The 15,809-nt window shown below is 38.8% G+C and overlaps 1 protein-coding gene across 1 annotated transcript in view; it reads right to left on the bottom strand.

The window, feature by feature from the left end:
- Positions 1-11,510: 11,510 nt before the first annotated feature.
- NR3C1 (nuclear receptor subfamily 3 group C member 1) overlaps positions 11,511-15,809 on the bottom strand; it is a 129,478-nt gene continuing 125,179 nt past the window's right edge. Inside the window, exons 9-10 of the mRNA XM_044664517.1 lie at positions 13,415-13,572; positions 11,511-12,324 (exon numbers count right to left, since the gene is read on the bottom strand). Coding sequence (XP_044520452.1) covers positions 12,172-12,324; positions 13,415-13,572 — 311 coding nt within the window. The 3' untranslated portion in view covers positions 11,511-12,171. The remainder of the gene's footprint in view (positions 12,325-13,414; positions 13,573-15,809) is intronic.

Here is a 15,809-nt window from a genome sequence, read left to right as displayed (position 1 = left end):
CCTTAACTTATTTTTGTTTAAGGCATTTGCATTTTAAGACCCTACTATGTTTTTTTTTTTTTTTTACAAAAGGAATATTTGGTAGCCATTAAGTTTTATTAAAAGCCCATTTCCCTTTTTAAGTGTTATGAAGGACTTTTGGTATGTCATTTTTTGGTACAAACTGTTTTCTCTTGCTTTTTCATATATCCCATCATTCTTTTTATATCACATGTTTATGATCCTGATTGAAGTTTCTTGATACATTATCTAGATTAGATGACTGGTTAGATTAGATAACTGCTAAGGTCCCTTTCAGCTCTTAAGCTATTATTCCTTAATATGATCTCTTAATCTCTTCTAGAACCATCCTTCTGAATCTGTGAAAGTAACTTTTTATGCTATAGAGACTATTATATATTGAAAACATTTCAAAATGTTGTTTTGCATAAAGTAGGAAAACTGTATGAAATAAAACTGGATGGAAACCATAGATTCATATGGCCATGATCAGTGGAATTGGTCAACAGTTTTTTGGGTTTTGTTTCTGACATTTGACTTACAAACATCACAACAGAATCACATTTATGGGACCCCCCCTGGAGAACTTTGGGTGAGGCGTGACCCTGTATTTTGCAGGAATTCCATGTTGCCATTTTTCATATTACACCCTCACTTAGAACTACAGTACTGGGTCTATGCAAATATGGTTCAATCATAGGAATTTCATTCTAAAACTTATCCCTTTGGTTCATGCCTCCATCCAGGATCTTCTCTGGAAACATTAGCATTTGGATCATTTTGCCTTTACCTAGCATTTCCTTTGAGAGCCTACATTTAGAATAGGCCTTCCATTTGGGTCTTCACAAAAAAATAAAAGGAACCTTAGCTTTCCTGTAGACACTGAGGCTGAGGTGATTAAATACAGAACAAGACTAGCTTAATGTTATAAAAATGCTGGAGGACTTGCACCTGAGCCCACAGAGTCAAAACAATACTCCTTTACCCTTGGATGAGTCTTTCTTTGGAATGTATAGTCCTCCAGACTGATTCCTTTGAGGTTGAGGTATCCCTGCTTAGGGGAAAACACTCAGGCTTGCTAGAGTCAATCCAACTCCCCAGACTTGCTCAGCTCCCATAACTTACAATACCTTTGAAGAACAGGATCTGGGTTTTTAGACTCACTTGTTGCTCCTTGGTTCTCATTCTGATTTGTTTCAGAAACTACTTCTCCCTACCGATATCATTTTGTATTCCTGCAGTTCCCATTTTTGTCTGGGAATTTATTCCCTGGTCTCTCAAGACACATGATTTTCCTAAAGGGCCTCACAGATGTACAGGCTTCCCACTCTGGGAATGTAAATATGAATATCTATCTGTTTGTAGTCCCTCATCTCTCTCCATGTACTTGTCTCCATCTTTCTAACCCTCTGATGGCTCATCTCTGCTCTCCCTTAGGTCAAGTCTATGGGGACCAGCCTGGATATGGGAACTGGCTGCCGATAAACAATTCATCATTAATATAATTTTGAAGGAGCAAGGTGAATAACCAGAAGCAGATCTTATCAAAGACCTAACCTTATTAAGGAATAATGCTTCCTCAAGGAGACACAAACACATTCAGGAGGAGCTACCAGGTCATTTTTGGTCACATACATTTTTGATCCAGTTAAAAATTATGAAAATTGTACAAGGATGCTATTTTCATAGTCCAAAGTTATTCTCAAAGTTAGTATAATTCTGTAGGAGTCAAGAGTTTTCCGTAACTGGGTGGCCCTAGAGTGTATATATATATATATATGGAATGAAATACTTAAGTAATTTTAGTCAGCTTGATGGTTCAGTGGATAGAACACTAGACTTTTAGTCAGGAAGAAGTGAATTAAAATCTGATCGCAGACATCTATAGATGTGTAGCCTTTGAAGTCACTGAGTCTTGTCCTCAGTTTTCTCAAAAGTAAAACGAGGATAGCAACAATAGCTTCTATCTCCAAGGATTATTGTGAGAATCACATGAGATAATATTCATAAAATACTTCTCACAGTGTCTGGTGTGCCTTAGAGGAAGAAAGTAAGGCTGAGAGAGATGAATTGACTTAACTGATTCTGCTGCAGCAAATGTCTTTGCCTAGCTTCAGATAACAGTATTTTCATTTGTTGGGCAACTATTTATGATAATTGCCATGATGATAACAATAATTCAAATTTATGTAAGTGTTTTAAGATTTGAAAGTATTTTAAACTATAATAACCCTGTGAAATAGATGTTATCTTTCTCTCTCCCTTTTTTACAGATAGGGAAACTGAAGTTCTGAATCTTTATTCACCTTCTCCATGATGACGTAACTGGCAAGAATTCAAAACAGAATTTGAACTGAGGTCTCTTGATGTCAAATCTAGCTATCCATGCTCCCATACTAAATTTCTTTGGTATAGTCACCAGAATTTCTATCAAATGAGAACCACAGCACAACAGATGCATCTGCAACTCTGTCCTTTGAAAGAATGATGTCTCTTGGTAAGGTACAAAATATATTATACTCATATTTGAGTATTTGGGTAATGTTAATGTTCTTAATGACATCTAAACTCTCTTTAAGCATTATTTGCCCCAGGGGGAAGATTGGAGGGGCCAGTCCAATGATATGATGCACAAATGATGGAATTCCAAACCAAGTTTAAGGGAGATTTCAATTATGAGCTTCTTGCCTTGTGACCATTCCAAATTTTATAGGATGGAAAGAAAACCAAATACTCTGTGACTGTCTTAGGTGAATGCTTATTTGCTAATTCACATGCCAGCATATTAATATCATATTCTGATGAGGGGGAATCTGTTTGATATTTCTCGCCAGAAGCCAGAGGTAGTGGTGTTTACTGGATCTGTCCATATATATATATATATATATATATATATATATATATATATATATATATATATATATATATATATACGTTCACACATGTATCTCTATATTGGGGAATGGGTTTCAGGCAGCCGTCCTTTCTTCCATATTTAATAATAAATCTGTACACGCATCCAGCCCCCAGCCCTGAGTGTGCCTGTCTGAAGAATGTCAGATTTTATTATGAATAACTTATATGGCACTCAAATATTTATTGTAGAAGAATAAAGCAGTTCTAAATGTATTTGTTAGTACCAAAGGGGTGCTGAGGAGAACAAAGGTTTCTTTGGAATTCCTTCTAACCCTACCACCACTTGATACAAAATTGATTACAAATATACTGTTCAATCAACATTGTTTTTCTGTGTCTGACAATTTGTAGCAAACAAACAACTGAGGAACCAATGCAATGTTTACATTCTGACTAGATCCAGAACTCACAAATGCATGGCAATGTATACATTCTGGTGTTGCTTGGAGCTCTAGAAAATGGAATTTTATTTCTCTTGTCATGATTGTGAGTCATCTTCTGCCCATTCCTATTTCCAGAATGTGAATTGTAATGACAGTGATAGCTAACATAGCACTTATCATGTGTGCCTGACACTGGGCTGAGAGCTCTAGTTAATATCTCATTTGATTCTCACAACAATCCTAGAAAGCAGGTGCTATTGTCATCCCCATTTTACAGATGAGAAAACTGGGGCAAATAGAAGTTATATGACTTGCCCAGGATCATACACCTTGTAAGTGTCTGAGGTCCTATTTGAACTTGTGATTTCTTACTCCTGGCCACTCTATTCACTATGCTGCCTACCTGCCCTAAAATGTAAACCTTGGTGATTCTACCCCTTCAATTTTATTTCTGAGCCTGGGAAATTTCAAGCTTTCCATGGACCTAGGGACTAGTTTGTGAATCAGGGAGTCTTTGGGTTGTTCTTATTCAATTGTTTTTCAGATATATCTGAGTCTTTGTGATGCCCATTTGGGTTTTTCTTAGAAGATACTAGAGCGGTTGCCATTTCCTCCTCTAGCTCACTTTACAGAAAAGAACTGAGGAATATAGGGTTAAGTGACTTGCCCAGGGTCACAAAGCTATTAAGAGTCTGAGGCTGGATTTGAACTCAGATCTTCCTGACTGTAGGCTCTGTCTTCTACCCACTGAGTCACCTCACTGCCCTTTTGAGCAGTTTGCTTTAAGGTAAAGTCAGAAATTATGAGCCAATTCCCACCTGAGTAGAGTTTGTTTCTCATCATAGCTATAGTCCCAGTGAAGAATTCCAACCATTTGGGATGACCCTAAGTAAGTTTTATTTGAGCAGGGCTGATAAAATATATAAAGACTTCACTTTCATTCTCTCTCCCCTCCTGCCCTTTTTTAGTTGGAAGGAATGGTAGAGTTTTCCCTAAGGGCTGAGTACATCTAGTTATTTGGATTGCCCTAAGCTATTTTGCGCCTGCCTCTATCTTTAAGCACATTTGTGGGAGAGCTTTGTTGTCAAACTCAGAGTATACTTGGGAATACACACTCTGAGAAACAGCCCTGTGGACTTGGATTATGGTCTCTATGGTCTGAACTCCAGGTCTCTGCAGGCAGAGGGCCTGGAATAACTGAGGAAGTTAGGACCATTTCAGTAGACATCACTGGGTACAAGAGATAGGTAAGGAAAATGTCTCCTTAAAGAAAATATAATGTAGAAGAGTTTTCGTTCAGGATAGGTGCTAAGAAGCTATGTCATCTGAAGGAGTTTGGGCCCACCAAAAATGGGCTGAAGGCAAAGTTGTAAGGAAAATGCTCAGTGATGCCCCTCAGATTCTTAAGGGCAAGCTTTAATTCTTAGCCAATCTGATAAGTGTAAAGCTAATGGAAGAAGTGAAAAATGATGCTCTTAGGCATGAGCAACCCATGTGAAGAACAACCTAGGAACAAAAGGAATTGGTTTGAATTGTGGGACTTCCAGGCTGTAGGAATCAAGAGCCCCATCTATAATCAAGTTTAAAGGAGGTATAAGGGAAGACTCAATTTAAATGAGCCTTGTACGCATCGAATAGTAGTTGACTAACATTAGTAAACACTTACAGGCATCCTTGCCTAACAAATTACTGGTTCTTGTCACTTGTGGATCACTTACTTGATGCCTGTGTGGATAGAATTTGTTCCCCAGGACTCTCTTACCTAGCATTCCATTTGTGTGCTCACGCTGAATCCCATTTGTGTGCTCACCCTGAATGCGAACACTGCATGTGTACATACATAGGATAAAGTTTTGGTGTTACCCTGCCTATCTTTCCCCCTCCCCCCTCCCCCGAATGTGGCTGCTGAAGCTGGTTTTGGGTCAGGCAGGAGAATTTTTACATGTGGTCTTACTTTAGTTAGATAATTAGGTATTGTACTTCTATTTTTTACTTTTTCTACTTCAAGTGATTATGAATAAACTTTATAAAAATAATACTTATAGTTACTGATATTAACATATCTCACATTCCACACAGTCAGTCTCTCCCACAAATGACTTTCTCTCAGAAATTACATAGAACTTTGCCTTAACAGTTAAATGGCAAATTTACAGATTTACAAACAAGGGTAGCTAGGTGGCTCAGTGAATAGAATGGTGAGTCTGGAAGACCAGAGTTCAAATCCAGCTTCAGACACTTACTAGCTTTGTGACCCTGAGCAAATCACTTAACCCTTGCTGCCTCAGTTTTCTTCTCTGAAAAATGAGCTGGAGAGGGAAATGGAAAACCAGTCCAGTATGTCTGCTAAGAAAACTCCAAATTGGGTCACAAAGTGTCAGATGTGCCTGAACAATAGCAACAAAATAAACAGGACTTGGATGTCAGTGCCTAAGTTTCTAGGTAGGTCCTCATTGTTCTTTAAAGATAGTTATATGGACATCTTTTAAGAAGATATGAGGCACAATGGATAGGGCATTGAATTGGCAGTCAAAAAGACCTGAAAGAGGATTGTTAACTTTCCAACATGAGGATTTACATCTTGGAAATCATTAAACACTAGATATCAAGCCCGGATTAATTATTTTGTTGACTGTCTAGACTTAAGAAAGTGATGAAGAAAATATAATGCAGATTAAACTTAAAAGTCTGTTGTGGGGGCAATTTGGTGATTGAGTGGATAGAGTCAAGCCTGAAGATGGGGGTTCTGTGTTCAAATCTAGCCTCAAACACTCCCTAACTCTGTGACTGGGCAAGTCATTTAATCCCACACTTAGTATTCATTCTAAAGCAGAAAGTTGGGTTGTTTTTAAAAAGGTATATTGATGGGTGTATGTGTATATGTACACATACACACACATATATATATATATAATTTCTCTATTTGTACATATATAAAAATAATATATACACATACACACGTTCATTTTTTCTAGAGAGCTGGCTGGCAAACATTTATCAGCACACTGCTAGGTAAAGCACTTTGTAAACCTTTAAGTACTATATAAAGGCTGGCAGTTATTGTTTTATTATTATTATTAAAGTTATATTTGAACTCTTTATGTGTTCGTCTTTGCTCTCATTCTAGGTGACCGCTAAGATGATCTGCCTAGGTCGATGAAGATCTGGTTTCTGTGGAGTCCCAATGAGAAATGTTAAAGGCCTGAATAGATGACAGTGATGCGGTCTAATATGCTCCAAGATCTGACTTGATTTATTAAATAGACTATTTCTTGGCTCACTACTACTACTAAACCTGGGGCAATAAGCATGGCTCATAAAATACATACTAATATGAAGGCAGTTTAACATCTACTTCTCGATAAGCTGTAAAAGAAATAGCAGAACTGTGCGTCTTATCAAAATTGATGGGGATAGGAGCTTTTAAAATTTAAAATTGGAATTTAAAAAATAACTACTGAATGGCAGGTAATGCCTAAAGCAAGGTCATCCCTATAACTCGGTACGGGTTACTTCAAGATGTCTCAGCTCATGCTTTTGTGAGTGGTGGTTTTCCAAAGATACTCAAAGAAGGAAGCTTAAAGTCAAACTTGACTCCTGGGCTCAGGGTTTTGACTATTGAAACAATATGAAGGGAATTAATGCTTAAAGGGCAGACTTTTAGCTTAACCAACTATTGGTTTTAGTTTTTAACTTAAATGACACAAAACAAAATCCCAACATCATCTAAAATATTCTGTCCTCTGTGGAAAGGAACAAAACTGATGTGATAAGATTTGCAAAGACATGAGATAATGGGTACTGAGGCTTTAAGCTTCTGTTATCATTTGTTGGTGTGGGCTTGGTTGAGGGGCTGCTGGGTAGTTAAGAATACATCCTGGGGGTCTTCTCTCTAAACTAAGTTTCATTTTCACTAAACTAATAACCCTAGCTGTTGGATAGAATGCCTACCTAGCTAGACTGGGGTCAGGGAGATCCAAGTTCAAATTTAGCTCCATGCATTTACTTAACCCCATTTGCCTCTTTTTCCTCCTCTGTAAAATGAGCTGGAGAAGGGAATGACAAACCACTTCAGTATCTTTGACAAGAAAACCCCAAATGGGGTCACGAAGAGTCAGACATGACTGAAGTGACTGAACAACAGCAACAACTTTCCAGCCCTAGAGCTCAATAGCTGGTATGCTTTTCAACATTTTTTTAAGAATCTGCTTTTTCCCCTTTGATTTTAAATTCTAGGGTTACTGCCTCCCAAATAGACAAGATGGGGGTTCTGGGTGGTTGTGAAAGGGAAGGCAGGAAAAGGGAACCTTGTGGACGATTTCCTCCTACATTGGGAAATGGGAAACCAGATGTGTGTACAGGTGTCTAGTTGAAGCACTACCAGAAAACACTGTGGAGTCACTTGATGGAAAAAGCAGGTTTTTATTATGATTTCTGGCCATGATTTGGCATAGCTGTAAATGACTACCATTTACTGCCAATTCTGTACAAACGTGTGGGGTGATATTATTGGGACGGCGAATTAAAACGAAAAGTAAAAGTTAAACATTTCCACACTAGATTTTACAGTCCACTGTTGCACTGAGTGGGTGAAAAAGACACGTTTTTACTACAGAATTATTCTTTCTTTACTACAGAATTATTCAGCATGGATAAAAAACTACAACTTTTATATATATTTTTTAAACAGGAGTCACTGGTTTTAATTATTTTTACACATTTTAAAATTACTGTGATAAAAAATAATGAAAAAGCTTTTTAATAATGCCATACACAGTATAATATAGATCTGTCCCCATTACATAAGTTTTTGTTTAATATACAAAATAGAATATCGACACACTTGAATCTATATGTAGTTAAGCAAGGTAAAATACCTAAGGGGGCTATTTTCATACACACAGCCTTTCATCAGAAAGCAAAATCCTTCTTTGAAAGAGACTTGATTCCTTTCCTAAAAATGAGGCTCTTGTCTCAGCACATCGATAGACAGTGATGTACCAAGACCTGGAATACATGACTGGTTTTGGATGACAGTTGTGCCATTTAAAATACTGTTTAAATGCATTCTCCTTGTTTTTCTCTCCCTTCATTTCCCTGTCCCTATGCTGGAAACAGGCTAATGAAACACACATGATGATTAATACCTGTGACCTTTCTGTGTGACTCAGCGAGATCCCATCCCTTTCTCAAAGCAAAGGGACCCATGGACGCTAATGTCTTATGTTCTATGGAGCATCAAGACAAGTCTTTCAGAAGGCAATCTGAAACCTGTAGATTAGGGACAGTTAAGTACTTACTGCCTCACTGGAGGTGAGAGGGCTCTTTTTGTTCTACTTTAAAGCAAGGTTAGAAGTCATTCCGGGAATCTCATTCTATGCCATTTCCATTGCCATAAACCCAATGCTGGCTCATCTTCCCTTTGTGAACAGGGGTTCCTTTGGGGTTTCAAAGGGAGGTGATACAATGTTACAAGGAAGAAAAGGTGGGTGCCATAGATTCCCTCTCCTACTTCTGCATGAGGGGAGACTGGTTGAGAGCTGACTCCCTTTCATTTCCCCTGCTAAGATGGAAGAGAATAGCAGATAGCAGGAGGGCACATGATTTTGTTTCCCAATCACCTCAGTCTATCCCTGTGGTTCCCCATATCACACTGTAAATTCACCAAAGAAGGGTCACATTTTTGAGCTCTCACCGGAAGCATTTTTCATGGTGTATCTATTTGCATGAACACACAGGGGCCTTATAACTCACAGTAAAGTGAATATCAACGGAAACCGGTATGAATAATGAAATACTAATGGGAGGATGAAGGCTGCCTGCAAGTAGCACCTGGTCTAACTTTTGTCCAAGATCCACAGTTGCAGCCCATGCATATTGACCTAGTTAAAATTGCATTCCATTTGCATTTATGTTCATCTCCAAAGGGTGGGTGCCATTCTTTCCCCAGAGAATGGCTTTATGGTAATCTCACAACTGTCAAGAGGACCCTTCCCCCAGCAGACCATCAGGACACGATATTTCTCAAACCTGGGAGAAAACTGGTATTGACCACATTCTTTGAGCAGAAATTTCTTTTCCTGGAACACGTTTTGAAACCTAACCTTATTGTGATCTTAAAACAATATTTCTGAGGCACTGCAAAATTTCCCCTCCAGCTAGGTGAAAAATATCTTACAGTAACACTTGGATCCTGGCCACCAGGAAAAAAGCATTCCCTTTTATTGTGCATTAAAAAAAAAGCAAGTGATTATTCCATTAAAAAAAAAAGCAAAAAGTATATCAAATACTGAAGCTTGTAGCATTCGAAAAGCAATCCAAGAAAAGTCTCACTATCTCACTTGAATGGGAAGTGAAGCCTTGCCATAGGACAGAAAATTGGAATTAGTGTATTGTGAGTGACCTGTGATGTTTTGCAGTATATATACATATTGCTGGTACCTGTGTGCATTATTATTGCCAAGCTCCTGAAGCAACTGTTTTTGCTAAGCTGTATGAGAGGCTGTATGTGAAAGTAACCCTGCTATTGGCCAGCGCCCACATGTTATTCCCCCTGGTTTATGTCTTTCTTCCTTTCTCTTTTTCTTTCTTTCTTTCTTCCTTCATTCCCATTTTTTTTTCAGCAGTTCAAACCACCCTGTAGGGAAAATAGACTCACTATCTGGACAAGAAAGATGGTTGGAATTCCAGATGGTGGGATGATTCTGCTCACAAGTTGATGGGACATGACCTGCAAAATGGCTACATGTAGGATTGCCTCCTCAGTCCTTCTCTTCTCATCTATGGAAAACTTCCTGGGGACCTGTGCCAACTAAATGAACACTCACACACAAACTATAAATCGTTTAGATTACCTTTCTGCATTTCTCTGAACCCTACGAAAAATATAGAACGTGTCATGATAAAACAATCTGTCATCTAAAAATTCATTCTTATTATACACTATACAAGCTATTTTACAATCACTTGAATAAATTGCATGTAAAGCTGCAGTAGCCCTTCCCTTCCTGGATTAGTGAATACCAATATGATATATATTTATATATATATATATACGTATATCTGAAAGTAGAACTAAATATAAAAATATATTAGAAGTTTCATATTTTTAATATTAGATTTTTTTTCAGTTTCTATTACACAAATAATTTGGCCACTGAATAAAAATCAATTCCTGTTGTGGCTCAGCAAATAGGTTAAGTTTTGAGCTTACAGAAAGTCGGTAAGGTGCACACAGAAAGGGCTACTACAGCTTCTAAATCTTCTAAAATGATCACCCATAGTGAGGAGGAGAGATTCACAAGACCCCTGTCAAGTTTATGGCACACAAGAAAGTGGAAAGGAAGTGATGTGTAAGCCTCACAAACACAAAAGTCTGACAGCACGATCAGAAATCACAAAAAATCATAACTGAGGGTCTCCTGTACCCCAGGAGATAGGAACCAATTGATGCGAGATGGGAATGTGAAAATGGGTGACCAGCTACATTTTTTTGTTTGTCAGTTTGTTTTGATTTTGTGGTTCAACAAATGGAGCCTTTTAAAAACCAGATAAGGTTGGCTTCTTGTTTAGGTAAAGTTCAGGGTGGGCCAGTACTGATTTTAAGAACAGACAGAGAATGTCCAGGTAGGAGTAAAAAGTTCCCTGGACTATTCTAAAATTGTGAAGGTCTTTCTCTCTCTCTCTCTCTCTCTCTCTCTCTCTCTCTCTCTCTCTCTTTCTCTCGCTCTTTCTCTCGCTCTCTATATATATACACATATATATGTTTTTTTTAATAATAGGGTCCCCCAATGAGATTCAGTACTTTTTTCCTTGCCATCTTTCTGTGGACTCTTATTCTATAAAGCCCTGATGAGAAGAGAGGACTGGAGAATGTCACAGCTGGCAGGAATTAGAACTCACATTCGGAATCTTGCTCCTGTGTTTTTTACTATACCATAACTGTGTGATTAGGCCATTTCTAGAAATTATTCTCTAGTTAACATAGCTTATCAATAGCTTATTGAGCAGGCCACCAAACTGGGTGACATGTACCAGTTAGTTACCGAGTGGGACTGTGTCTATTTACTATGCAGATGTGTAGATATATCTTATAAAGCAGTGGGGTAATAATTGGTAAAGATCCTTGAGGTTGAGAAAATTTTGTTTGTGGTCTCCTGAGAGCTAAAAGCTCTCGGGGTAGAAGCACCAACCCATTTTCACACAGAAGAATAATGGTTAGCGTTTATTTAGGAAAGCCGTGAACCGGGCGCCCACCTGAAACAGACAGCTGTACAACAGGCAACTCGAATACAAAAATGATGTAAGAAAAATGGGCAGGCCTAGTTCACTGGATATAAAGGTAAAGGAAATTGCTAAAACCAGACAGTAATAGCTATAAAAGGCACAACTTCCCTTTTCTGGCATACATTTGTAAACTTTTTTTCAGGTTACCATGCATAAATCAAAAGCTATCTTAACTATACAGGGGGAGAAGGGAAGAAAAAAAAAGAAAAGAAAAACACGACCAAAAAAAAGTCCTAGAAAACATTTATCTAATGTTGTGGAAAATCACTAGTAGAATGTTCATGATGCAGATTCCTGGCAGCAGGAGTTGGGGTGCCATCCTCTGTCTACTGGGAAGCTCTTTCCCAGGATGACATGTCTGATTTCCAGGATGTACAAAACAACGTATTTCATTTCCTTTCTCCCTACTGCACCTGTTGCTTCAAAGCAACTGTGTTCATGTCCAAGTCTTGGCCCTCTAGAAACCACATGTAGTGCATAATTGCAGAAGAAACGCCGCCACGAGGACAGAAACCAGTCTGAGAGTCTGTATGACGAAAGCTATAAATCTGACTTTGCTTTAAGGCAACCTTTTGTATTAAGGCAGTCACTTCTGATGAAAGAGCAATTTTTTGATATTTCCATTTGAGTATTTTGGTATCTGATTGCTGATGATTTCAGCCAACATCTCTGGGAATTCAATGCTCATGGTCTTGTCCAAAAATGTTTGGAAGCAATAGTTCAGAAGGCTTTCAACTATCTAAAAAGAGAAGAAAACGAGTCAAGTTAAAAAAAGTCTAAAGGATTTGGCTTGTGTTTGCAGATTTGTAATGCAGTTGCAAGTAACAGTCCTTCCTGTTTCTTATGCCCTTGCCCCACCTTCCAATAGGGGAAAGGTGGAAGAACTGAGCAAATAATTACAAATGGCATATTCCAAGTTGTCTTAGAGCATTTAGATGGACGGATTGCCAGTAGATAGGACAATCTACAGAATAAAAGAATGGCAAACTTAGTGCCAGCTGTTTCCATTTCTGCAGGAATAATTGTTGTTGACTCATTTCCCAGGATTCTCCATCATGAACCATTAGCTTCCAGCCAGATGAGGCTACTAGTTGTTTCTTGAACCTACTAGTACTCTTCTTCCCACCTGTGTGCATCTGCATAAGTTGGCTCCCACAGAATGTGTCCTTCCTCCTTAAGCAGATCTTCCTTTATGCCTCAAGTTCCTGGAAGCCCTCCCTGATCCCCGTCATTGTTTGCACTCCCTCCCGATTCAAATCTTGCATTTTGCTTTTTGTTGCTATTTAGTCAATTAGTCACATTTGACTCTTTATGACCCTATTTGGCATTTTCTTGGCAAAGATACTAGAGCAGTTTGCCATTTCCTTCTCTAGTTCATTTTACAAATAAGGAAACTGAGGCCAAAAGGATCACGAGACTTGCCCAGGACCACAAAGCTAGTAAGTATCTTGAGGCTGCATTTGAACTTAGGTCCCCTTACTCTCGGCTTGGTGCTCCATTTACCACCTGTATATCTACCTAAGTGCCCAATATTTTACTTAGCAATCCCTAAAACAACTTACTTGAGTACACATCATATCCCTTCCAGAAGAATATAAATTCTTGAGGGCAAGGATGATTTATGTTCCTTATTTTGTTATTGGCAACACACATGTACTAGGGCAATAGGTGTTGAAATGAGACAGGTAGGCTGAGTTGGGAGGTTCATCTCTTGCCTCTGCTTTACTATATTCTATATCTTCCTCTAAGTAGATGGATTTCACGAGACAATATCCAATAACCCCCAAACAATGGGACAGTAGAGGCTGAAGAGAAGACCTGAAACTCACCTCATGCATAGAGTCCAGAAGTTTAGTCAGTTGATAAAATCGCTGCCAGTTTTGACTTGAGTTTCCTTCTCTCTTGACTATGGCTTTCCCCAGCTCCTTGATGTAAGTCATTCTGATCTCATCAAAGAGGGACTGGCTTTTCAAGCCTTCCTTGGGAACTGAAAAAGCAAACAAGCAAGTGCCTCTGGATGATAAGGATTAGCATATATCACTATAAGTCCTTTCACACGGTGACTTGAGCGCTGGAGACCGAAATACTCCAGAACTACATTTCTACCCCAACCACAAGAATGTTTTGACCATCAGATGTTCTGAGCAAGTCGAGACTGTTCTATATAGAGCTAGCATGTGCTTTTTGTGAAGACAGAGCCATTTAGGGAGGTCTATGAAGTCACCTGGGGAGCTAACAGATGCCTGACGGAAGGGAGAAGCGCTCTCAAAGCAGACGTGATGAGGAGAGAAAATGAAGTAAAAAACAACTGTTGTGAAGCCTATCAGGCTTATATGAAGACACAGATGAGGAAATTATAATAAGATGGCTGAAGTCAATGATTTGACTCCATAAAGTCAACATAGCTTACGACAGATGATAGGCTGCTTAGTGGGATGGGCTCCTGAGGTTTCTATCTTCCTGGGAGAAAAATAGGCAACTTGATGGATCAGTAGGTTGAACCATTTTCAGGGTAGACTCTCAACCTACTGAATGATCACTTAACTCCAATTGCTCAGCCCTTATTACACTTCTTTCTTGGAACTGATACTCTGTATTGATTCTAAGATGGAAAGTAAGGGTTTAAAAAAAAAAAAGGAAATAAAAGGAATGGGCTACCAGTATACGTTTAGGAGGTAAATGTAAATAAGTTCTGTCACTAAATGGTTAGGAATTCTATTTACACATCAAACAAGTGCCAATCACACACCTTTTGTGGGTGGTGTAATCACTGTCATGACATTGCCTGAAAGTGGCTGCGATGGAGGAATCGAAGCCGCCTTTGTTTGGGAGCTGGGAGAGCCACGGCCAGTAACTATCTGTTAGCCAACATTGGCGCTATGTGGCACACAGAAGATGGTTCTTCAAATGTATGTGGTCTTTTCTGGAAATTACAATCACGAGGCTGTCCCATCTATAGCTAATGCCTGTAGGGCTTTCATATACTTTTGTGTCTCCTCCCCCTTTGGCCAAACACACTTGGTTGGACCTGGCTCCTGTCTAGATGTCAGAGGGTGCCAAAAGGGATGATATATCCTGAAGTAAAGACAAACTGATGGCGTGTCTTTGAGGATGAGGATAAGGAATGCTGAGAGTTTACCTTATTCTTAGACTCTCTCATCTCAGTGTAGTAGACCTTAGCTAAAAATAGCTCACATTTTATAGAAGGCTGTCCTGTAAGACTTAACAAATGTGTTGGATACTAATTCTGGTTGGGATTTTCTTATTAGCCCTGTGATAAAGGCAATATAAATGCTCCTCTTGATTTCCCGATAACTGGCTTCCTAGAAGTCATACAGCTGGGAAATGGTGGAATTGGGACTTAACCCAGGTCCTTCAAATTCAAGTTTCATTCCTTGCAATAGCTGGTATTATTCCTCTTTATAAATCTTTTCCCTAAAAAAGACTTGTTGTATGAGGAGGCATGAAATATCTTGCCTAAATTTTTTTTTTAAAGTGCTAGGCAGTGTCCTGTTGAATAGAATTGCTATTTTCCCTTAAATGCTTATTTTCAGTTTCTTTTTTTTTTAACACTTACTTTCTTAGTATCAATTCTAAGACAGAAAAGAGGCAAACTGAGTTAAGTGACTTGCCCAGGGTCATACAGCTAGGAAGTGTCTAAGGCCAGAGTGGAACCCAGGTCCTCTTGACTCTTAGTCTGGCGCTCTATCCACTGTGCTCTGTAGTTGCCCCTAAAATACTTATTTAAATGAGATTTTCTAATCTATAGTGGAGTTTGCATAGAAGAGATGTTGTCATTTATACCTTGAAGGTATCAAAAGACTATTAACTCTAGGTACACCGTCTTGTCTGAGATGAACTCCTTGTAGGTATCCGAAAACAAAAATCTTTCTCTAGCAGTTTGTGCTTAGCACATGGTAAAGTAAAAGATTCTTAACAGGCTGGCCAATTTACATTTTCATAGCTTTAAAATTAGAGTTTTGCCTTTTTCTTGAATGTAGGTGATAAAGGTCTCTGCTAACGTAATGCCATACATTATTAAATGGGCTTCCTAGAAAGGCTTTGGATTGAAATGGGATGAAGGCTCCTTTGGCCCAAAGAGGATGTGAGGATCGGTTGCTGTGTTCTGGCAAATATTCCCACTGGGCCATGCAGATCGTTTAGGGAAGTCCTCGTTTTTATGGGTTCTTGTGGAACCCCATTTGGGGAAGCTCCCCAAAGCTT

The sequence above is a fragment of the Gracilinanus agilis genome, chromosome 2, assembly GCF_016433145.1.
Source record: "Gracilinanus agilis isolate LMUSP501 chromosome 2, AgileGrace, whole genome shotgun sequence".
In the NCBI taxonomy this organism is placed as follows: domain Eukaryota; kingdom Metazoa; phylum Chordata; class Mammalia; order Didelphimorphia; family Didelphidae; genus Gracilinanus; species Gracilinanus agilis.
This window is presented reverse-complemented; position numbering and strand designations above follow the sequence as displayed.